This window comes from Lutra lutra, chromosome 10 (genome assembly GCF_902655055.1).
Source record: "Lutra lutra chromosome 10, mLutLut1.2, whole genome shotgun sequence".
NCBI classification, from domain to species: domain Eukaryota; kingdom Metazoa; phylum Chordata; class Mammalia; order Carnivora; family Mustelidae; genus Lutra; species Lutra lutra.
The window spans coordinates 102,584,403-102,609,095 of NC_062287.1; the positions used below are offsets into that span (position 1 = coordinate 102,584,403).

At 40.6% G+C, this 24,693-nt stretch overlaps 2 protein-coding genes across 6 annotated transcripts in view; both read left to right on the forward strand.

Annotated features, from left to right (window-relative positions):
• The window catches only part of ZFP91 (ZFP91 zinc finger protein, atypical E3 ubiquitin ligase), a 58,171-nt gene extending 37,530 nt beyond the window's left edge, over positions 1 to 20,641 (forward strand). The window contains exons 3-12 of one of the 5 annotated variants that reach the window (XM_047693127.1): positions 1,600 to 1,812; positions 1,956 to 1,992; positions 2,799 to 2,903; positions 3,412 to 3,546; positions 4,319 to 4,369; positions 4,793 to 4,871; positions 6,027 to 6,141; positions 8,924 to 9,023; positions 9,367 to 9,739; positions 11,852 to 12,795. In XM_047693127.1, the coding sequence (XP_047549083.1) occupies positions 1,600 to 1,812; positions 1,956 to 1,992; positions 2,799 to 2,903; positions 3,412 to 3,546; positions 4,319 to 4,369; positions 4,793 to 4,871; positions 6,027 to 6,141; positions 8,924 to 9,023; positions 9,367 to 9,739; positions 11,852 to 11,956 (1,313 nt within the window). In that variant the 3' untranslated portion in view covers positions 11,957 to 12,795. Of the gene's footprint in view, positions 1 to 1,599; positions 1,813 to 1,955; positions 1,993 to 2,798; positions 2,904 to 3,411; positions 3,547 to 4,318; positions 4,370 to 4,792; positions 4,872 to 6,026; positions 6,142 to 8,923; positions 9,024 to 9,366; positions 14,437 to 14,979; positions 15,052 to 19,975 lie in introns of those variants that run through there. The other 4 variants (XM_047693129.1, XM_047693128.1, XM_047693126.1 and 1 more) reach the window with 4 other exon arrangements.
• On the forward strand, positions 14,967 to 16,834 carry CNTF (ciliary neurotrophic factor). Its single transcript, XM_047693132.1, has 2 exons — positions 14,967 to 15,080; positions 16,333 to 16,834. The coding sequence occupies exons 1-2, from the start codon at positions 14,967 to 14,969 to the stop codon at positions 16,819 to 16,821; spliced, it is 603 nt and encodes a 200-aa protein (XP_047549088.1). The 3' UTR covers positions 16,822 to 16,834.
• Positions 20,642 to 24,693: the final 4,052 nt, after the last annotated feature.

The window sequence follows — 24,693 nt, forward strand, 5'->3', positions numbered from 1 at the left end:
GATAGGTCGTTTCCATTCTTTAGCTGTTATAAACATGAACCTCCATGTGCCAGTTTATTTTCCTAGGATAGATATTGAGGAATTACTGGGCATATTTTTGGACCTTCTCTGTAAGTAACCAATACTTACCAATTTCTTGTACATCCTTCCAGAAGTATTACCGTATAAAAGATATATGTCTTACATATATAACATTTATTTCTCTCAATATAAAACAAATGTATACCTATATAATATTTGGATATTATATGGATGTGGGGTTTTATTGCACAATTAAGTATCATGGAATTATTTCTATGCTGTCCCCTCCTGATGTTTAGTTTTCTGCTCTTTCACTACTAAAAACAGTGTATAGTGATTGCCTCTATACCTAGGTCACTTCATAAGTGTGATTATAATTCTGTAGAATAAATTCCTAGTAGTTGAAATTACTGTGAAAGGTTGTGTATTTATAATTTTGATAGATACTGCTAAATTGTCCTTCATAGAGGTTTTGCCACTGCATGTGCTATCATCTGTATTACTCTTTTCTCCAGCCTTCCTAATACACACTTGTCAAACATTCAGATCATTGCCAGCATGATAAAGAACAGTGGTATCACACTAACCGTTTTCACTTGAGTTTCTCCCATTATGAGAGGACTGACCTTTTCGTTTGTGTGAAAGCCATGTGTTTTTACTGAACTGCTCTTTTTCTGTTGTGCTGTTAGACTTATAGCAGAATTTGCCATGCGGAAAATTTCTTTTATGTTTATATTGTCACAGGTATCAGTATTAAGACCTTAAATTTTGTATTGTTCTTAGAAAGGCCTTTTACATCCTGAGAGTATTAAAAGAATTGCCCATAGTCAAAATATACATTTAATATACTAACATATATATAAGTAATAAGTTACTCTAGGGACAAAAGTTATATTAAGCTTTTTTATTATTTATTTATTGCTCAGGAGTGAATGACCCTACCTCACTTCATTCACGCTTCAAAGCATGAAGAAAATATAGGATAACAGGGATAGATTGTTTGTGTACCTTTGCACAGCATCTCATAGGATGACTAAAGTAGGACTTGTCATGATTGCCCTATAGATCAGTTCACTCTCATGGTGTGGTTCTAAGAACTATTGAATAGAGTCAAGGGAAGGCATTTTTAATATGGGATTCCTCTTTAGCAATTTCTTCAGCATTGTTCAGTTGCTAAAACATCTGGAGCTGTGATTGTTCCTTTCTTGTGCTTCTGTAAGAAGTTCTGGCTATCTTTCTGAGAGCACTCACTTAATTCAGTTTCTTTTGTCTTGGATGTAAATGTTAGAATCTCATGAATTGAATTGGGTGCATTTTGCATACTTCTCTTAGTCCATTTTTTAGTAGATATTACAATATAAAACTGCTGCTTGACCACATGGAAGTTTTAGAACGATGACAGTAAGGGTAAGTTTTCTCTCATCTTGTTTCTGGTATCTCAGTATAAAAATCTGAGGGGCTTTGCTCCTGAAAAATAAATTAATTTACCTTCTTTTTTATTAACTTTTTATTTACAATAGTAGGTATACTGAGATGGTTATTGGTTAACCATAAGCAATGGTATATGTTTTCATCTAGATCCTAAGGAAGAGAAAGAGGAAGAAGATGATTCTACCCTCCCTCAGGAAGTTTCCGTTGCTGCAACTAGGCCTAGCCGGGGCTGGCGCAGCAGTAGCAGGACATCTGTTTCTCGGCATCTTGACACAGAGAACACCCGAAGTTCTAGGTCGAAGACTGGTTCATTGCAGCTCATCTGCAAGTCAGAACCAAATACAGATCAGCTTGATTATGGTACAGTACACGTGGAGTATGGTTCTTTAATAACCGGTTGCCTGCTCCTTTTAAATGTAAAATAGCTTATCTTTCACGTGTAGGTATGGTGATACAGGGGTTCCTTTATAAAGATAAGATTTTGTTCTACTTTCTTTCTCCAGATGGAGCAGAAGAACATCAGTCTCCAGGTGGCATTAGGTAAGAAACTTCATATTTCATATCAAGTTGCCTTCTACTTGAAAGAGCGTTGAGCCTTTAAAAAAAATTAACTTTGGTTTTGTTATTTAGTTCAGATGTCACTTCATTCTTGATGAGAGCGTTAACCATGTAATCTTTAGTTACCTTAGTTCCGAAAGCAGGTCTTGAGTACTTTCTGTATTCTGGCTTATTCTGTGTTAGCCACTGATGGGAAGTGTGGATGTTTTAAGTGGGATTTTTGAAATTTGTATCCCATGGTAAGTCTTGTGAATTTTTGTTTTCTTGGCTTATTCATCTTTTTGGTAAAGCAGATCACTGCAATACTAGATACAGGATTATGAAGTCCGTTGTTTTGTTTGTGTTTTAAGAGAGGGAGAACGGGTTGGTGGGGGGTGTTAAAGGGTAGAGAGAGAAGGAGAGAGAATCTTGACGTAGGGCTCCATGTCTCAACCCTGAGATCATGACCTGAGCTGATATCAACGTTCGGTCGCTTACCAACTGAACCCTCAGTTCAGTTGTTTTTGTTGCTGCTGCTGTTTGTTATTTTAGCTCTTAGTGATGTTGAGCAGTCATCACCTTACCTTTATTTAATGAAGGAATAGTATTTCTAGGATTTATGTATTTTTAGAATTACCACTGTGAGGATAAAACAGCTAGATTGCAGTCCAATTAGACCATAAGGATGAAAATTCTAGATAACTTACTGTGAATCTTTGGCAACCTCTAAATAAATTTAGCAAATAAAATCCAGTGGGATATAATCCTTACAACTAGAATTTCTAATCCAGAAATGTGCTTCTTTTTAGTAGTGATGAGGAGGAGGAAGAGGAAGAAGAGATGTTAATCAGTGAAGAGGAAATACCATTCAAAGATGACCCAAGAGACGAGACCTACAAACCCCACTTAGAGAGGCACGTCTTGGATTTTACTGCAGACATGTCAATGAAAAATAAGTTAGGAAAGCACTGCTGCATGCTTTTATTTCACCTTGTTGCTGAACTAATGGGTATAGACTTAATTTTAAATGAGTAATTAATTATGTATTTAACATTGTCCTATAACTCCTTCTCCCAGCCCTCTCTTCTAGTTACAGAACTTTATTTTTATCATATCCGGATTTTTGGATGTCTTCGTACTCCATCTTGATGAAACAAGATATCAGTTGCCTGAATACTTAGTTTTTTTTTACTTTTGTCCTTCTCTTTACAACTCTAGTTGAGTTCTGATTCCCAGGTATTGTTAGCCTGACGGCTTTTACTATGCACGTGAGGAACAGTTGACTGGAAATCACATTTCATCAGCTAAGGATCATAATTTTACAATAAATCGATGATAAGTGCACATTTACCCTTACGTTACAGTTTCCATTGCAACGATCCTTTGCTGGATACCAATGTTAAAATGTGTTTGTGTTTTCAGGGAGACCCCAAAACCACGGAGAAAATCAGGGAAGGTGAAAGAAGAGAAGGAGAAGAAAGAAATTAAAGTGGAAGTAGAGGTAGAGGTGAAAGAAGAAGAGCATGAAATCAGGGAGGATGAGGAACCTCCCAGGAAGTGAGTAGGCAATTACTACTAAAAATGGAAACCTAACAGATGTTGCAGCCACTGGTGGGGAAAAGAGTGGGAGTGTGAGGAGGGCTACTGACAGGTGCATATTGTTGCCTCAGGCAGCTGACAGTTCATTGCAGAGGCTCTCTCAAAAGCTTGGAAAGTTTAAATTGAATCCAAAGCCGTACTTAAAGACGTCTAAGTGAGTGGGCAGGACAGTAGCAGCTAATGGCATGCAGAGCGAGTAAAGATAGCAAGAAAAAGTATGGGAAATGTGAATCCTCCAAAGAAGGGCCAATGAGGGCAAGTGATTAAAGAATCTTGACTTCCTGTCCAGCAATCATTGCCTGTTGCAGAAATAAGATTTGTTTTAAGTGTTTAGTCTTTTTGGTTCTATTAAAAGGAGAGTATAGTTTATATTCTTAGGGTTTTTAGATAATAGACTCTTTGATTCTACTTTTTAAATTGATTAAGTGATAGAGTTTTTACTGGAACTACTCTTCAGGTAGTAACCTTGAGGTTTATCCAAACCTTCCATGTAATGTGTAGTTCGTGATACGTTTATATTTAACTTGTAGTGCAGATTTATTTCTGTGAAATTACTTCAGAATGACATCTTTGTTCAGCTTGTAAGATATGTTTTTGGTTCTGTGTGTTCTGCGTTACCCTCTGTTTCTGCCACCTGCTCTTTGATGTTGAGTGTATGTCTTTAGTCATCCTTCACTCTGTAAGCTTCATTCTGGAATATGTGGACAGTTACTCTATTCTTTAATTATAGGAGAGGAAGAAGGCGAAAAGATGACAAAAGTCCACGATTACCCAAAAGGAGGTAATTTATATTCTTAACTATGTTCCTTATTCCTGGTGGTAAGCATTTTGCTCACATAATTACTCATAATTACCCTGCAGGAATGGCTGTTTAAAAATTTCTCAGATGCAACTTTACTAATGTCCTTGATGCAGAATTCCTGTGTTTTTATTCCATTGTAGGGTCTTAAAGTTTCTAAAAATCTTAACACTTCTTTACCTTTTGGGGGGTTACTAGTTTATTTTGTGCTGTTTTTTTAAAATTCTTATCAAACAGTTGGTAGTTTCTGGTTATTTCTAACAAATTCTGTGCAAGCGATATACTAGCAAAGAGATATTAATTCTTCATGCTATAAAATTGCTTTTCCCCGTAATGCATTGAGTTAAGCCACTGTGCAGAGTGCCTCTTCTGTTTGCTAACTTTTCTCCTACGTATTGATAATAGAAAAAAGCCTCCAATCCAGTATGTCCGTTGTGAGATGGAAGGATGTGGAACTGTTCTTGCTCACCCTCGCTATTTGCAGGTTAGTAGATTGTTATGTAAGGCAGCCTTTCAGGTTGTGTTCCGTTACTGGTTCTTACATTTCATGAGATGCTATAATTTGTGAACTTGTGTAGGCTTTATCATTGCCGTACAGTGTCAAGAAAAATCTTTCTTTAAAAAGGCATAAAATTACTTTAGTAATTGGGTTAAAAGAAAAATGTCTAACAACATGAGGTCAAATAAAGGATTTCCTTGGAATCTTGGAATAGTCCAGTGTTTCCCATTGTGGTGGTATAAATACTACTGATATAAAGAGATGATTGTACCGACACGCTAAAGACACAGTTAAACAAACTTTATTATAATGTGTATTTTTAAAAAATAAATTTAGCAACTCTAACCTGTGATTTCTTAAATAATGTTTAAAGGAAATAATTAATTTTTAGGGTTTTTGGTTTTTGGGGTTTTTTTAGTAGATTTTTTTTTTAATGAATTAAAGATGCAGCCTATATTTAGGTCTGGCAGAAAACATGAAAGTGAAATGTTTATAGCTCAAGCTAAAGAAATGCCTGTTTGATTTTTAGTTTAGCAGCAAGGATAATGCGAGACTAAGACCCTAACCCTGATTCTGTCTCTGTGATAGTAGTGATTGCTTCTGTCCTGCCACTGTATTCCATGTGCTGCACTAAGCACCATACAACTTGTGATCTCTGTATCCTCGCAGTAATGCTGTGAGACACTTAGAGTTACCTCCATTTTACACATGAGAACTGTAGCTCACAGTATTTAAGCACATCTCCTGAGGTCACACTGCTCATGAATGACAGACCCAGGTTGGAACCCAGGTCTGTCTTATTGTCATAGCCTGTGTTCTTAACTGTTTTATTATACTGTTATTCCCCGCCCCCTGCCATATTCAGAGTATCTGGTTTCACTTTAGCACTTTTTTGGGTAGGGGGTGGGGGCAGAGGGTTAAAGAGAGAGAGAGAGAGTCTCAAGCAGACTCCACCCGGCATGGAGCCTGATGGGGGCTCCATCTCAGGACCCCAATCATGATCTGAGTCAAATCAAGAGTTGGACGCTTAACCAGCTGAGCCACCCAGATGCCCCTCTTTAAAACTTTTGACTTAGCAAAGGAACAGGCTTTCAGGAAGCCTTCATTTTTTCCCCTCTTTATTTTCTCTTACTATTTTAGCACCACATTAAGTATCAGCATTTGCTGAAGAAGAAATATGTATGTCCTCATCCCTCCTGTGGGCGACTGTTCAGGCTCCAGAAGCAACTTCTACGACATGCCAAACATCATACAGGTACTTTTTTAAATAAAATGTTTTATCAAGTGTTAAATGCATTCTGCTTTTAAATGTGTGTAGATGTGTAGATTGGTGATTATATTTCTTCCTAATGTAAATCTTAGGAGTCTACAGTCAAGTGTGAGAGAAAGGTATGAAAATAAAATGTACTAAAACAAATTTTGCAAGGGATGAGCAAACTAGGGCTTTTTACTTTTATCCTTTGACATTTTTTTTTTTTTAAGATTTTATTTATTTATTTGAGAGAGAGACCACAAGCAAGGGGAATGGGAGAGGGAGAAGCAAGCTCCCTGCTGAGCAGGGAGCCCGATGCAGGACTCGATCCCAGAACTCTGAGATCATGACCCGAGCCAAAGGCAGACGCCTAATGGCTGAGCCACCCAGGCGCCCCTATCCTTTGACTTTTTAAAGAACTTCTATGACCAGAATAATTTTTTATTGAGCTCATATCCTGTATCAACTGTTAACTGCTTATCCATCCATTCAGCATTACCAAGTTCTCTTGTTTTATCCTTGTTTTACAGCTAAGAAACCAGAGGCTTTGCACATTAAGTAACTTGCCTTTGGTCACACTGCTAGATTCTAGTAGTACCAGGATTTTCTAATGCCATTTCCAGTAGATACTTGCAGGAGCTTTTACGGACTGGAAGTGGGGATTATGAAGAGAGAACCTCGATGGTAAAGAGGCTTGCCTGTTGGTTTATGGTAACTACTAAGTAGCTTCTGGCACTTCTGCTACTACTGCAATCATGGAGGCTAGCTACTGAAGTCACATGTCATCTCCTGTAGGAGTTATTGACTCAAAAAGAGAAACTGAATGTCTGTATTATACATAATGTAGGATGATTTCAGATTGCATTCATTTTTAGCCACTGACAGTCTGTGTACAGTTCAGCTAATGGGAACAAATGAAGATGGGTATTAGTGCTAATTGAGTAGGTGCCAGACTCTGTACTGTTACATGCCATGTTCTCCACAGTCATAGAGGGTAAGACTAGGAATTCTAGTTGTCTCCTACCCCAGAGTTATACTGATAGATGTACCCTTCCCAGTGTTTATTATATGTGTGACTTAGGCAAGTTACGTCTCACTTTCCCTCATCTGAAAAACAAGGGATAATAATGTCACTGATACGGGGAATTAGTGTAAGGATGAAATGAGATCACATATAAAGTGCTGTTTACTGCATAGGGCCTGGCACAGAGTAGACATTTCAGAGCAGCAGGACTTGAGCTCAGGCCTGAATCACTGCAGAGTATAGTCTCCGCATTATACCATGCTGCTCCCTGGAGAGGGCTGTCTCCACTCCGTTCCTTGCAGCATGCTGCCTTTTTTCCACTCCTCCCTGTTAATTATGTTGTTCTCTACAAAAGTAGTTTCTGACAACCAGTTTAGACTACTTTAGCTAAATATCATAGGCCTACTGTGACAAACTGACTGTTTTAGAAGTTCAGTCCATTCCAGATATTTACATCTGGTTAGTACAGTTTTATGATGTTATTGTAGTTCTCTTTTTCCAAATTAGTGCAGACAGATTCCCTTTGAAGATGTGATTTATTTAAGCAAATGGATGCCCCACCCAGGCTTGCCATGTGACTATAAAGCTAGAAAGGTGGACAAGACCTGGGAGACACTTAGAGTTGTGTCCCTGGGTTAAAAGTGCATTTTTAGACCTTGCCTACTCAGCATGTAGAAGATAGCCCAAGAGGCATCGGTGGCACTTGATCCGCTGTTCGAGATGCAGCATCTCAGACTCTGCTTCAGACCTGCGCAGCTAGCCTCTGCATTTACTAATATTCCCCATGGATTCCTAAATGTATTCTAGCTTGAGACAGAGTTGGCTCCTCTTCTTGTTTTGACTTTAGAATGATATGGGATGGAATATAGAATTAAATTGCATACTATTTGCCTTTTAACTTATCCTCATGTTTTCCCTGTGACTTTCTGTAGCAGTTTTAAGTGAAAACGATAGAAAACAATAGTGGTCATTTATTCAAGAGCTACAGAGCATCTCTATCTGCTTCTCTCCCAAACCAAGTGATAAAGAAATAATTAAGTGCAGTGCTCCTTTTTGGCCCATAGATTCAACACCATGTTACCAAATTCATCAAAATGCTGTGAAGTTTGAGGGGATTGTGAAATGACAGGGAGATAGTTGAATGCTGCAGAAGATGTGGGGTAGGAGAATAAGATAAAGAATATAGGTACTATTTACATATATTTGAAAGCAGCAACTTGAACCTCTTGAGAGGAATTTAAATTGTTTATTTTGGGTAACAGTTTTTAAACTTGAAACAGAAGATACGAGTACCACTTTAATTGTGGATCACTTTTCTTCGAGGTAATGCCAAATTCTGTGGTGGTGGTGGTGATTTGAGTGCCAAAATTCTTTATATGTAAGCTTTCAGGGAAATGTTTTTTCAGGGAAAATGTTCTTTACTTACTAAGCAAGTTTTCCAAGATCTGGATTACAGGGATTGAGATTGGGCTTCTAATTCTCATATTGCCATTGTTTGTTTTGCTTTGTTTAGCTTTTTTTTTTTTTTTTTTTTTAACAAGGCCTTATGCTACTGAATGTATGGACTTTTAAAAAAAAAAGTTGAAAATGGTGTAGTTCTTTTTAAAATTTTATTTCTCCAAGGTGTTTTATACATTGAAACAGCGTTGCCCTTATTGTAACTGACTTGACTGATGATCTGCTTACTTACTGTGAACTGGGAAAATTAAATACTTATAGGGATTTTCCATGGAACCCTAACCACATTATTTTTCTTTTTAGATCAAAGGGATTATATCTGTGAATATTGTGCTAGGGCCTTCAAGAGTTCTCACAATCTGGCAGTCCACCGGATGATTCACACCGGCGAGAAGCCATTACAGTGAGTGTTACTTACTGGTGGGCATGTGGGTGAGAAGTGTGTATCAATCCTACTTTTTGGTTAGCCCCCATGCAAACATTTTAGTCGCCACTGCTATTGACTTTTACCAAATTAGAATGAGTATTGATTGGGAATGCTACTTAGTGAACTTTTTCTTATTCCTTCAGTTTTTCAAACAAATGAAACAGATTAATTTTCCATCTAGTTAGCTTTTCCGAATTTTTCCCAAGAAGTGTGTTACTGACTATTGCCTATATATGTGACCTCTAAATGCTTGCCCTTACCCTGAAGAGGAGCCCTCTTCATTTCTCTGATCAGCCATTTCCTTTTCCACTCTTCCTAGATGCGAGATCTGTGGATTTACGTGCCGGCAGAAGGCATCCCTTAATTGGCACATGAAGAAGCATGATGCAGATTCCTTCTACCAGTTCTCTTGCAATATCTGTGGCAAAAAATTTGAGAAGAAGGACAGCGTAGTGGCACACAAAGCAAAAAGCCACCCTGAGGTGCTGATTGCCGAAGCTCTGGCTGCCAATGCAGGCGCCCTCATCACCAGCACAGATATCTTGGGCACTAGCCCAGAGTCGCTGACACAACCTGCAGATGGGCAGGGTCTTCCTCTTCTTCCTGAGCCATTGGGAAACTCCACGTCTGGAGAGTGCCTCCTCCTAGAAGCTGAAGGGATGTCAAAGTCATACTGTAGTGGGACAGAACGGGTGAGCCTGATGGCTGATGGGAAGATCTTTGTGGGAAGTGGCAGCAGTGGGGGCACTGAAGGGCTGGTCATGAACTCGGATATACTCGGTGCTACCACAGAGGTTCTGATTGAAGATTCAGACTCTACTGGACCTTAGTGGAAGGGAAGACTTTGGGCAGTGGGACAGCTCAGACTTTGTATTTAAAAGATAAAAAGGACAAAAAAAAAAAATTTAAAGCATTTAAAATCTAGTAAAATAACTGAAGGGCCTGCTCTTTCCATTGTGAATCACAGCACACACACCTACACCCTCTCTTCTCCCTCTATTGTCCCCTTCATAAAATTGATGTTGCCTTTACCAAAAAGGTAGGCAAAAAAGAAGAAGCTCTTAAAGTGAGGGTTATCCTCCTACTTGGTTCCAGCCAGGCAGACTTCCTGCTCACCGGCAGATCCCTTCTTAAACCTGTAACTCTGATGTGCTCTGGATCAGCTTTTAACTCTTGATAGTATATTACTGTCCTCTAAACCCCTTCTCCTCCACTGCTGCCCTATGGTTCTGGCTTCTACCCACTGCAGCACACTTACTTACCCCCAAAGTATCATACAGTTCTAATCTCTGGAGGCTGGCAGCTTGACTTGGCACTTTAGGCCCCTTAGCAGGGTGAGCTGTTAAAACAGCACACCCCTCTCACTCAACCCCATTTCCTCCATTCCCTGCTGGGTTTCAGAAAGGAAGGATTCATGGGGACCACCTCCCTCCTCTGTGACCCCAGCACTTCAGTCCCCTTCCACCACCTCCATCTGGTTCTCAGTGGTGCTCACTAGCTTGGAAGCAGGCTCCCTACAGGGAGGAGGCTGCCCTCTGCATGGTTTCTCTGACCATAAGACAGGGCTCTGTATCAGTGAGACAAGTCCCAGACTAATGGCAGAAATTTGCACTTTGAACATGTGTGTTTTGTGTTGTGGAACCCGAGATTCCTTATTTATTAACGGAAAGTCTGATTTTTTTTTGGGTGGGGGGGGACTTCGTTGCTATATTTTGTGGGGCTGGGAGAGATTAGGTTATTCTGACATGGGGTCCTTTCCATAAGAGGTACTTTAGAAGGCAGGATATAGGGTTGAAGAAGCACAGCCAGCCTCTAAAATCATAGCTCTCCAGTGGCCTTTAACAAAAACTGGTCCTCAGCACTAACAAAATCACTACAGTAGCCTAGTGCTTTCTCGGAAGCCTTTTTAGGGAAGGATGTTAGGTTTTTGGTAATTAGTGCTCTTTGAGTTCTTAGAGCATTGAGATTTAGAAATTTTAAGGGGATGAGAAGGGTTGTTCAGGGTCTGAATTACAGATAAAAGATTTTCTCTTGTGAATTTATTTCTTTTTTTATCCCCATTATTTCTTTCTAGACCTTCCTTTTGGCCCAATTCTGGCCCCTTGCTTTGTTTTTGGTTTTGCTTTGCTTTATCATTGTTTCATCCCAGATCCCAATTAGTGAAGGACACTACCATTAGCAAAGAGATAGTCTACGACTCGTACAGTTTGAAGTTAAAGAAAATCACTCTGTTTCCTTTTTATAAAAATAACACTTCAGAAGAGGAAAGGCTTCCATAGACAAAATTAATAATCTGCATAATAATGGCTTTGGCTTTCACCTAAAATTCTGGGAATTACCACTTCCATTGAGATAGGGATTTTCTTGGGGTGGATTGCTTATTACTGGCCATGGGAGAGGCAGGTGATGTTTTTGTATAAGTGTATAACTCCCAGAAGACTAAAAACTTATTTTGGCTCATTTTTAGAGAATTAGAAGGGCAGTTTCTATCCTGTGTACCTCACAAGCTGGAATTAAAGGCTTGCCCTATTCATTGTTTGTCAGAAATGTGTGATGGCTGTTGGAAAGAATGAAGTTTTGCTGAGAGCAAAATAGGGAACAGCTTGTTTTTCACAAACACTAAAACTACAAAGTTTATCAATTTTCTCTTTGATTTATTTTTTCCCAAAAGAGGGGGTAACAAAATGTCATCTCTGAAAGAGGCTCACTTTACACCCACTAGTGTCAGTGGTTGGGATGCCAGGGAATAGGGGAGTCAGACACCTACAGTGAACAGACTTAAATGCACTATTGTTTCTTTTCAGAGTGTTGCAGATTTGCCATCCCTCCAGTGTGGGGGTAGAAAATGGAATAAGGATAGAAGGGATGTAGAATATGCTTTCCTGCCCACAGTAAGGATTTGGAATTGACTTGGTATGTTGAGTACATTTGAACATACTTATCAGGTTGATTGGGTGGGTTTACAACAAGGTTGTTCCACTCCCATTATAAGTCCATTTTGTACTGTTTCACTAGCTCGCATCTGTACCCCACACTTACTTTTGTCTCTGTCACATTTATCTCCTTTGTCTCTATAAGTTATATTCGCAGTGGTCAGTCATCAGATATTTTAACCACCTACACAAAAGCAAACTGCATAAAAAAACTTGAGATTGAGGGAAAATATGTTCTTCCTTATATCACACTCCTCCCCACCAAAGCAACAAGTTAGTTCTAATAATTAGAAATTTTCTTTTCTTCCTCCTTTTGTTTTTTGTCCTCTTTATAGGTATCACTTGCCTATAATTTGCTTCAGTAAATTATTACAGCAGTTTGCAGTCAATCTTAAAATATTCTTCATGGACTTTATCTTTTTTCCTTTTGAGAAAGAGATGCTAGCACAATAAAGAGTGGTGTAAGTAAGCTGTCTTATACTAGGCCCTCTTCCTTTTGCCTGTCTGCTTCTCATGCTGTTCACTTCTGTGTCCTTCCAAGGAGCCCTTGCAGTCTTAAAATTCTGCATTTTCTACTCTTAGTCAAATTGAGTTACCTTTTTAATAACTCTCCCCGCTGCATATTCTCCAATCTGAATTGGCAGCTCAAAATTCTAAAAATGTAATTGATATACAAGTATTATTTCTAGGAGATGCGCTTTCCCCTAGTCTCTGGTTGTCCAAGGTTATTCTGCATAATTGAGACTTACTATGCTCCAGAGAGTTTGGAAAAACACTGGCCAGGATTACTGGGAATAAAAAAGAATTCAGGTATGGAAAAGCATCTACATAGAGCACTTGAACCTCCTTTGTACCTGTTGGAAAAAATATAAAGAGTGTACTAAACCCGGCTAAGGCTATTACAGTCTGGTTGTTTAAAGTACCATTTTTCCTTCCTTTTTCCCACTTTTCAATGTACTCAAGAAAATTAAAAAATTGTAATGGATCAATTTAAAATATTTTTATTTCCTAAAAGCCTTTTTTGCCTGTTGTAATGTGCAGGACCCTTCTCCTTTGATGGGAGAGACAGGTAGTTACCTGAATCTAGGTTGAAAAGGTTATGTAAAAAGAAATTATAATAAAAGGGATACTCTGCTTTTCAAATCCTTGTTTTCTCTTAATCTAGGTAAGGCATATCCAAAATAAATATGTAAAGAAGAAAAATAAAAGTTGTCTTCATGGAAGCAACTTGTTTTCCTTGATTGTACTGAGTTACAGTTATCCAAAGGGTTAAAACAATTGATGCTGTTAACTGAGAATCCAGTGGCCAGAGCACGACGTTTATGTAAAGGCAGGTGCTATTGCTTCTCTCAGGCAGAGTGAGATAGTTCACTTCTGACTCTTGGTTCTTGATCGCTAATGCTGAGTTGCCATAGGATTCTATGATCATCTGGCCAGCTTGGAAACTCCTCCTGTGTTTGAGCCTTCTGGAAAAGATGGCCTTATTAATCTAGTGGAGAGAACTTTAAGGATGCTGTGAGGTTTGTTAGTCTGATAACGACAAAACCTTGATAACATTTCATATCAGTGCTTTTTCACAAAACTCCATGTCCACAGCAAGTACTAACTTTAAAAAAAAAAAGGAAAGAAAAAATAGAATCCTCCTACCTTCTTAAAAGGCCTACTGTGGGCTGCCAGTCTCACTTTAACTCCCCTCCACCCCTTGTTTTATTGTTTCCCTGTGGAAGTTTGTACCTGAGAAGGCATGTGTTTCCATTTAGAGAAAATGTCTATGGTATGAAATAGTGAAAGTTAGTTGATTTGGGGATGACTTAGCTCTTTCTGGGAGCATCATCTTCTAACCTACAGAGTTAAGTTAGATGCAGTAGAAGAGAATTCTGCACCTGCTTTTAAACTCTTTTGCCCTTATTTCAAAGCCCAGCTCATTCTCGGAATTTGTTAAGAAGCAGTGTGGTATGACTGGGATAAGGAAGAAAAAGAAAAGCATGTTGTCACTTGAGACTGCCTTAGAACTGTTTCCCAGTCAGGGTTGGGTGTTTCCTGTCCTTTGGAAGAGAACAGGCCTAAACAGTACCTTCTTCATCCTGTAGCTGCGAGGAAGGCACCGAGATCGAGGTTAGAGATGACTTACCTGGCTGATGTTTAGTCGAGTGTAAATGAAACTAACTTTAAATATGTAATGAAACAATAGAAGTGAAAAGATGCTGTGTTTTTAAAGGACGTATTTCACATAAATTTTATTTCTTGAGCAAAATATAAAAAACCTAAAGAATGAAACTGCAAAGTCAATGGGAGAATCAGAGACCTATATTTAAATGATATGCCTGCTTGTTGGATTTTGTGCAACATTTAGTTTCTTTAAGCCTTAGTTTCTTAATGTAAAATGGGGTAAATATTTATCTCACAGAATTATCCTAAAGATCAAATAAATAAAGGCTTTAAAGCCTTTCACACAGTGTCTGTCCCAGCGTAGCTGCTTAATCAATGGCAGCTATATTGATGATAATAACTTAATAGTATTGAATACTTTACCAGGCCAAAAAAGGAAAGAAAGAAGGAAGAGGACATGGGGGGTGCAAGGGACAGTGATAACAAAATGAACTGATTATGTGTATATAAAGTAGATCACATTAGGCAGGGGTGTCATGAGGATTAGTGTGATAGTGACCTTGTTGCTAAGTGCAAAAGCAAAACAATGACATAAAAACAAGTAGGCTCGGCACTGGTGGAGGAGAGAGATGGAGGCAGACACTGCAGGAAAGAAAGCTGATTAAAAAGGGGCCTTTGATTCCACAGGCACAAAAATCCACAGCCAGGAATTTGCTGCCACCTCTGAGTCAGGCAGGGGGGTGGGGGTGGGGTGCACAATCCCATTAGTAGAGAATGCCCAGTGGATTTAGTCTGAGAGTCACATTTCTTATTTGGACCAGTGTAGACAGAAGCAAACCCAGCTCACCCTTGTTTCCTGGGACAGTTGAGTTAGGGGATGGCTTTTGCAGAGCACTCACCGCTGACCCCTCACCGCCGGGACCTCTGTAGCCGCTCTATCTGGCTAGCAAGGAAGATTCGTTCAGACCTGACTGCTCTTTTGGAATCTTATGTAAGTTGCCTAATTTGCTGTTGTCTGTTTTCACTTCATCTCTTCTGATGCAGCTCCTTATCATCATGTTCCAGCCCCCATTACCAGTCATGAAGACGCTAATCATAAAATCATTCATAGATTGTGTGCCTATTACTTGACATGGTTCCTTCCCTTAAGGAAATTCCTGTGACCTTATTTTCTTCTCTGGGCTGTTGAGGAGACATGTTCTTTGAATAAGAAAATAGCCATAGGTTTCTGGGTAGGATTGGCTACATGTCATGGAGACTATTCCTAATTTGATTGCCTACAGTCTGAATTCTCCCAGAATAGATTAACCATGGGCCCTCTAAGTGTGGGTTCTTCATCCACATTGTTCTGAATTTTTGAGCTATGTAAATGAAAGAATGAGGTTTATAGGATTGGGAGAAGAACAGCATAAACCCAAAGAATTTCTTTTGTACAGTATTAGCCACCCACTCTTTCGTTACATATATCAAGTCTCTTTGTGTCTGAGTGGTCACCTACACTATCAAAAGGACCCCCTAGAAGATTCATTGGGGACTTAGGGAAGTGTCAGAGGAGCTAACCATGCAGTTCCAGGTTGGTTTTCTGATAGTGGGAGATCCCCATCAGTCTCCACCTAAGCCCTGCTATTACAGAAACACTGAAAAGAAGAGTTCTAAATTTAAATTCTCTGAGAATTTGTTTATACAACCTCACCAGTTAGAAGTCAGACTCTTTGAAGTGACGTTTTTTATTTTTAAATTTTTCTTTAATTCCCACTGAATTCTTTAAAGGATTGTCTTCACCATTAAGAGTGGATAATGAAGGAGAGGTGGTTAGAAAAATTCTGCAGTGGGTTAATTCTAGGGCTTCTTAATAGGTCTGGTCAGTGTCTTCAAGTTTTAAAATACTTAAAACTCCAGTATGATTCAAGTATTCCAGTTTCCAGGAGGGAGTTCAAAAGTGGGAAGGAAAAATTGTAGACCAGTGTTTTTCAACCTTCAGAATCTAATGAAAGCTGCAAATTCTCCCACAAAAAGTGAATAGGTAGTCAAAGCAGTATATATCATTTCAGAGAGAGTAAGGTCTTCCTAAAGTCCAAACATTGGATCCCAAATGAAGAGTTCCTTTTGGAGAATTTTTATTTTCTTTACAATTTGGATCCTTGACCAGAAAGGTTTATAAGACTTCACATGAGATTTAGAAATTAAATGAAAATTTTGGGATAATTACAGAAGATGTGATGTTTTTATGTATCCTTGGCCAGATGAAGCATCAGGGCCTGAACGAGAACATAAACCTGGACTCTGTGGATGGCGTGCCAGTGGCAAGCACTGATCGGTGGAGTGAGCTGACTGAGGCAGAGCGACTCCAAGAGAACCTCCAAGCTTATCGTGCCTTCCATGCTATGTTGGCCAGGCTTTTAGAAGACCAGCAGGTACATTTTACTCCAGCTGAAGGGGATTTCCATCAAGCAATACATACCATCCTGCTCCAAGTTGCTGCCTTTGCTTACCAGCTGGAGGAATTAATGATGCTCTTGGAACACAAGATTCCCCCCAACGAGGCTGATGGGATGCCCATGATTGGTGGAGATGGTGGTCTCTTCGAGAAGAAGCTGTGGGGCCTAAAGGTGTTGCGAGAGCTTTCACAGTGGACAGTGAGATCTATCCATGACCTTCGAGTCATTTCTTCTCATCAGACTGGGATTCCAACACATGGCAGCCATTATATTGCTAATGACAAGAAAATATAGTAATTATCCCCTCCTCTCTCTCCCTCCTTCCTTTTCTATGGAATATACACTGCCCTGAGGCCTCAGTTTCCCATTCTTGTTTTGAAAGGTTGAAAGTTTTCTAACCTTTGAGACCATAGGCATTTTCCTCAAGTAGGGTTGGAGACATGGACAGGTTTGATCTGGGGGTGTGTGTGTGTGTTGCAGCCATAATGGAATGGAGGCAAGGGCAACACTCCTTCCACCTTAGTGCTCTAACCCTTCTACCCACTAAGTTAACCTTACAAGGATTTAATAGTCTCACAGGATAAATATGTTTAACTTTAGTCCTAGATGACTTTTCTGGGAAGATTAATAGTCCTGGACTCTAGCCAATTCAAACTCCTGGATAATAAAAATACTAACATTTATTAAGTACTATATTGTAGCGGTATGCCGGGAGCTCTGTGTATCTTAAAATATTCACAACAACCCTCTTGAGGGAGGTAGTGTTATTCCCATCTGGCAGATGAGAAAACAAGTTCTAACTTGGTCAAGATTACCCAACTAGCAAATGGCACACTTAAGTTTGAACCCAGGTATTTCTTATCCCAAAGCCTATGTGCCCTTTACTTTGGAGGCCTGATTATGACCCTCTGTCACTGCACCTCTTTGCTGTAGAGAGTTGGAAAATACATTCATGTATTCTATCCCCAGCACTGGAAAACAATCCCCATTATATGTCCTTATAGGTCAGTGACACAATTTTAGTGTTAAAGGCGGTATTTGTTGCCCACGCTTGGCAAAAACGAGAGCATTAGAGATGTTAAAATTCTGTTTGGGGAAAAGAGTAGGCCCACCAGACTTCTGAAATTAGGAAACTGAAGATATGCTGTAATACAGCCTGCTTTATAAAGTGTTCACAAATGTTTTGGGGTTGGGCACAGCTCAGAGCAGCTTACCTCGTATTTATGGTGATCAGCAGTACAGCGATACAGGCCCTGTAAGCAAGCATTCACGGACAATGGTTGGAATAGTACTCAGGTTAAAATGTCACAAAACTCCTTTACCACACATTCTCTGGACTTAGTCATGAGGAGAGGGTGAGGCCCACTCTGTTCCCAGTGGGAATGCCAGCAATTCTGAAACAATATATAGCACAGCCTCCATGTTTCACAACAAAGGGACAGGGCGCTGTGTTTAATGTTCTTGAGAGAAACACTGTGAAAGACACCAATGGGCAAATGTGGGAATTAATAGAAAGGTCATTTGTGGTCGGGTCTGTGGACTAGTGGTGCAGCATAAATCCAAAAGTTCCCAGGTGTTACGGTATTTCACACTACCAGTTAAACCCACCATCTTGGATGCAGGACCCAGATTAATTTAGTTTACTTACTTGAAGCTCCTGTGCTCTTAAGTGAATCAGGAGTCAGAGAGGGCTAGCACCCATAGGCTGCATGAGATGGGATGGGGGGACCTAGCTTGTGTCTTTTTCCCACAAGGGTTCATGAGGTCAGTGTTAAAAGGACTCTGGGTTGAGCACTGTGGCAATACAAGGGACATAAGGCCCTGCTCTGTAGTCTGCATTTGTGGAAATGAGCTTGTATGCATAGAAGACATCAATACTGGTTGAAATTGGGAGGCACAGGTGTTTTTAAGTGTTTAGGGAGTTAAAGAAAAGGAGCTCAACAAGGACCCGAAATCCCTTTCTGGAGGAGGGGGGAGTTCAGTTGTGTCTCAGAGGTTGGCTGAGTACCAAATAGAAGAGAAGCGACAGAGACAAGAAAGAGTTGCCTGTTTAGAAGAAAGTGAGGCAGTAATAAACATTCAGGTCCCACTGCCACTAGAAGTTTATCATTTGGTTTTATTTCATTTGTAATTTTGGAGTAGAGATAGACACTTCCTTAGTAAATGCATAGAGGCTTACTTCATTCAAGCTTTTTCTTCCAGCTGGTTCTGCTTCAAGAGCAATATTTCTCATTGATAAAGTACCTGTGAAACTCTTAGATTTAATTAAATTAATGTGAAACTCTTAGATTTATCTGTGAAATATTTTACACTCTTTAATAGATAAAAGAGGTGACTACAAATTTTTAGTGCGGAATAACTGATAACAAAGTTGCTGAATCTGAAAAGAGTGACCCCTCTCCGAGTGTTTATATTTAGGAAATGTGACAGAGCAGACGTCAGCAGAAGTTTCAAAAGTCAATGGAACATGGCTTAAGCTCTGAGTTACGTGCGAAGGCATATTTATATGTAAGAGGCACATTTGAAGTGGCAGAGTGTCCAGAAAAGGTACAAGTACTAACTATTGAATGGGAGGAAATAGGAACCTGTAGAAGTCTCTATTAGGTCACAAGCAGCAAGTCACCAGAGTGTACTCCCAGGGTCGTGCTGAGTTCTGTACCAGTTTCTTCTTCAAGAAAACTTGCAACATGCCTCAAAAGAAGTATGGAGAAAATCCTTAGAAAAGTGTAGATAAAATAAAAGAGAAGTGAGCACTTACCTTTAAAAACAAAGGCATAAATGTGAATGGATCTGAGTGTGTAGACTGCATCATGCTTATCTGAAATGGACAAGACAGTAAAAAAGGGACCAACAATAGGTCCATGTTCTCGGTGTGTGTCTTAAATACAGATAGGAATAATGGCAACACTGTGGAAGTATGGTTTCTTTAAGGATCCAGAATCCAAAAGAAATTTTTGGTCTTTAGATTTTACTTTCCTTGTTCCTTAGATCTATATATGGATTGGATCTCTGGGGAATCATATTTTTATATACATGTAAACTGTATAATACATAACTATAAAATTTATATATAATGTATAACATGTAACTATATAGTGATATATATATATATATATATATGTATGCGTGTGTATGTGTGTAGATATAAATAAAAGGCATGAATGTAGTTTCTAACCCCAACTCCTATTTTGTAAAGAGTATTCCTCTACCCCACAGCCTGTAGAAGTCATCTGTGGGAGAGAGATTTTGTTCTCCTGAATCTGTTAAGGAATTGCATATATGAGAGAAGATAAGCTCTTTTTACATTGATTTAAGAAGGTGGTTTGGAAAAAACTTGCAAATTGACACAAACTCACAATCATCGAATAAAAATAGCTTTGAAATAATCAGGTTTGAGGGAAATGAGAGTTTTAATAAAGTCAGAGCCTTGGTATTGCTGTCATTCCAGCCTCCTGTGGATTAAAGCCCAATGGATGACTCACTCTGGTAACCAGTGGTCAAACAGAGGACAAGTGAATATTTCAGGGAGACCTGTCTGAGAAGTGGTTTAGAATGACTTCGTGAATCCTCAGCTCCTCAAGTAGCTGAGCACCATCCCTCTATTAATACTAAGGAGTAAAATAGAAATGCAGGAAGTGAAGGGGCTTTCACCACAATGAGAAAGTCATGAAGAAGAGGGGGGTAAGAGTTTGGCTATCACTTCAGTTGAGTTACGGTGTGTACATGTGGGTTAGTCTCTAGACAGTTTTCAGACCAGGGCATTTACAAAAGATGGTTTGGCCTCCTGCCCACCCAAGAATGAACCCTCTGAATGTTGGTATGTTGAAAAAGTGAATGTGATAAAAATGTCATCTTTCCACTCAAAAGCTTCTATAGAGCTCTAAAGTCTATAAAGACAGTAAAAATATAATTTGATCTTTTGGTGAAATGTGTGAGGTATACAGTAACATCCATGTGCGCGTGATTCTTACATGACTTGGAGCCGTCTGTTTTTGGCAGAACATAAAAGATGCAAGAACGGCTAACAATAAAGATCTCGGGCGCCCGGGTGGCTCAGTGGGTTAAAGCCTCTGCCTTCGGCTCAGGTCATGATCTCAGGGTCCTGGGATCGAGCCCCGCATCGGGCTCTCTGCTCACCAAGCTCTGCTTCCTCCTCTCTCCCTGCCTGCCTCTCTGCCTGCTTTTGTGATCTCTCTCTGTCAAATAAATAAATCTTTAAAAAAAAAAACAAAAAAACAATAAAGATCTCGCCTCAGCAGGACCATGAGTTGCTTCTTTTATTTCTGTATCTTTGGATGAGCAAGAGGAATTTCAAGTGATTTCAACATTGGATGAAATATAATCCTCCCAGCCAGGGCCATGCTCAGTCAAGCGTGCCGGGTAAATCACCATGGTGCCAGGCCACTGGGAAAGTCTCCCAAGGCCAGCCAGCCTAGGAAAGGTAGATTGCCCCATACATATCAGCTGGCCTGCAAGTGAGGCAGATTTCCTTTCCTATGGTTTAATTTCAAGTATTTGGACCCAAAGCAAACTTTTGAAGGGCAGAGGAAAATCCCAATTAGCCCATTTCTAGTGTAGTTTGAAGGTAGAAACGAAGTTAGGAAAGAGAATTACCAAGAGATGCTGTGTTTTTATCCACATGTTCAAGGTATGAATACGGTGTTTACTTAGGTAGTGTCATTTATCCTCTGAAATACCATCTCACAGATGAGGGAAGCGAGAATGAGCATCTACTTGCCCAAGTCCCTGCCCTAGTACCTGACAGGTTTGGAGTTCGAGTTCTGGCTCCAAAACTCACTACACCCACCTAGGCTGTGGGCCGCCTAGCAATAGAGGTCATTTTATGTTGAAATATGTTCTCCATCTCTGTAATTCATTTTCCTTGGATAAAGCCAATATGGACTTGTGACAAATCCTGGTCTGTGACAAATCTGGTAAGTTTCCAAACTTTGAGACAAGTCACCTCTTCTGAGTTTCCTCATTTATAAAACAGAAATGAGAACTTCACAGGTTGATCAATGGTTTAGACAAGTATCTGAAAATACTTGTGAATGACATACAAACATCGAGTATATAATGGCTCAAACAGCTTGGATTCGTGTACGGCCTTCCGCTGAGAAGAGCGCTCTCAGAGAAGGTATCTCAGAGTATCTCAATGTCTCAGAGAAATACCAGTTGCTCCCCGGAAGCCCATCTGGTCACAGCCTAGACGTCACCCTGTTGCGCCTGTGAGCCTTTGGCCCCTAGAGACCAACCCAGCAGCTGCCGGGAATCCACACCTCCTGAGACTGGCTGTCGTCTACACTCAGAAGGTACCATTCAGAGAAGGTGGGTCAGACAAGGAGCCCCCTGGCAGACACTTCCCAGGGTGTGTGAAAGCACGCATTTAGACTTAGAGTCCCCTGCTATATATCCCCACCCTCCAGGGCTAGAGAGCTTTGGGAATCTGCCCTGGCTAAAAAGTAGAAGAATTAGCACCACGACTTAGTCTTCCTACTTCTCCATTAGACCAGCCTCATCCTAGGAGACACCCGGTATTTCTGCAACCTTTTCATTCCCTCGCATCCAGCACTTTCTGGCAACCCTTCCTCTAACAAGCCCTCGGAAAGTGTGGGGACAACTCATCACCCAGACTTCTCTGGCCACCCCAGCCGCCACCTCTGCTATCATCTGGTGGTCTTATATATATAATGCCATCCCTCCCTGGATACGGGAAAAGTAAGACCCAGTCCGAGGTAATGGTGAAAGGTCCTATTCCTTCCAGGATAAGTGTCTTTCGAATGAGGGATCCAGGGAAGCTTTTTAAAAACATGTTTCTGAGGCAGGTGTCTATCTTTAGGTCAGACCAGCCCTATGCCCTACCAGTAGGTAGACATTTAGGACTGCTTTCTCTTCCCTCAATTACCCCTGCCTCTTATCCTCAAATCTTGGGGCTGGAGGGAGAGTTTGAGGTTACACAGAGAACATAGTATGCCACTTAAAAACAAAACAAAAACAACAACAACAAAAAAAAACAGTACTAAGCTCAACAGGCTTTGAGCCGTTTCCTGCCCTGCTCCAACCAAATTCAACAACAGTACGTATTGTATGTATTGATGCTCCCTTTGGACCAGTAATATACAGAAAAGAATGTTAATCATAGTATCAAACATTTAATCAGTGTTCATTTAACACTGTGCCAATCATTGTCCTAAGTGCTTTAGATGCATTAACTGCTTTATTCCTCACAAAAACTATGAGGTAGGTACTGACCGGGTTCAGAGTAGGCCACCCCAAAATGTGCTACTTTGGCATATTGATAAGTTACTTAAAACAGCCTGTGCAGAAAGGATACTCTGGCCCCCCTTTGTCCCCTGAAAGCAAGAAATATATCTCCATGGGAAATTACCCTCCATGTGCCAGGGGCGGGACCTCATCCACCAGAGAATGAACTGAGGGCTGAGAAGGCTGTTTAAACAAACCTTGTTACTTCTTCACTCATTTATTACCTCAAGCCCAGACTCCTTGCTCTTGTCAATTCTTCACAGATGTGTTTGTCTAAAAGGTGTAAAAGCTGCCTGCTCTGGTCACTTCTCTGAGTCTCATATTTTCCTATGCGAATGTATGAAATGAAATGTATTTTTCTCCTCTTAATCCGTCTTCTGTCAATTAATTCTTAGACCAGCCAATGAACCTAGAGAGGAAGAAAGTAGTTTTCTTCCCCTACGTACAAAGAATTCTTACTGTACAACTGAAGAAAGTGGCACAGACAGCAGGTGGTCCCCTGCCCTGCAAACACTGGAGGCAGGACGGCTCTGAGAAAGACAACAGGTATACAGCCAATGGGGACAGAAGTCAGGGTACAGCTGGTCACGCCAGGAGTGTGAAAGCAGAGCTGAGGGAGCCCCAAGGAGGGGAGGAAGGAATGGAGAGAACTCCCAACAGGCACTTTGGGAGCTAGGGTTTGGCCTGGGCGGAGGGGGTTGGCGGGGGGCAGACGAGAAGTGGGCAAGAACATTTTGGAGAGAAGGAGCAGCACTAGTCAATGCCTGGAAGCTGGGAGGCTTGGGCATGTTTGCGAATGTTCCCCGGGACCGAGCACAGGGGTCTCCAAGAGCCACAGGTTGGGGGAGGTGCTGACACCTTCAGCAGACGCTCTCTTTGTTTTAGAAAACCAATTCAGATGGTTCTGTAAGAGCTGTACAGGACATGGAAGTGCCCAGGGGCAGAGGGATCCATTAGGAAGATGCCGCTATTCTCAAGCTAGGATGTGTTTCAGCTGTTTGTGGAAATGCTAGAGGCACTGGGATACAGAGGTGAACACGACATAATCCCTGATCTTTTAATATTTGATTTCTGGTGGGGGAAGACAGGCAACACATAATAATTTAGAGAGAGATAAGAATCATGTAAGCAATCAAAAAGGTGTGATTATAAAATTACTAAGAGATGGGGGCATGATGGACTTTCTCAAGTGGTTATTTTCCCCCCAGAAATCTGAAGGATGGGGACTCAGCCCCCAAACGACCTGAGAGTAGGTACCATGGGCACAGAGAACTAGTGAGTGCAAAGCCCTGAGGCAGGGCTGAGCTTCCCATTCTCTTGGAACTGAAAGGAGGCCAACACAGCTGAAACCAGGAGGGGCAGGGGAACAATGCCAGGGCCAAGGCTCTCGGCCAAAGACCAGGAGAAACACATCTGTGGCTAAACAGGGGGCTTTATTGCTCCTTGCTGCGAGGAAGAACGAGCACCATGGGGAACTATGAGGTGTCTCAGAAAGAGAGTGTTAGAACTTAATGTAGAATGAGGCCTCCACTGGGTGACTCAGGGGAGGGCCTGGGAAGGCCAAGCTCGTCCCAGCTTGGATGCTGTCAGAGAGTGAGGGCAATTCTATGATTGGGGATTTTGTGGGCACCACAGGGACCTTGCTCTTGTCTTTGATTAGACAAAATTAGGAAGTGGCCCTGTTTTGTTTTACTTGTCATGGTCTCAGGATAGCTTTGTGTGAGGTGATGGTTCTATGAGATTATTTAAATTGGCTAGGCTCATGGGCCGTGAGCCTCAGATCAGCTCGTAATGCTACTGCAATCGAGCCGCGCATGTCGGATCAAGGCTGCACATCGCGGCCTGCCATGTTTTCTCGCTCACAGGCAGTAAGAGTATGTGTGGACAGGGATCTGGATTTTG

Bases quoted from the DNA above. Each gene is read 5' to 3' on its own strand.
- CNTF (XM_047693132.1), top strand. From the start codon at position 14,967: ATGGCTTTTGCAGAGCACTCACCGCTGACCCCTCACCGCCGGGACCTC. The intron at 15,081-16,332 runs GTAAGTTGCCTA...ATCCTTGGCCAG, and splicing joins CTGCTCTTTTGGAATCTTAT to ATGAAGCATCAGGGCCTGAA.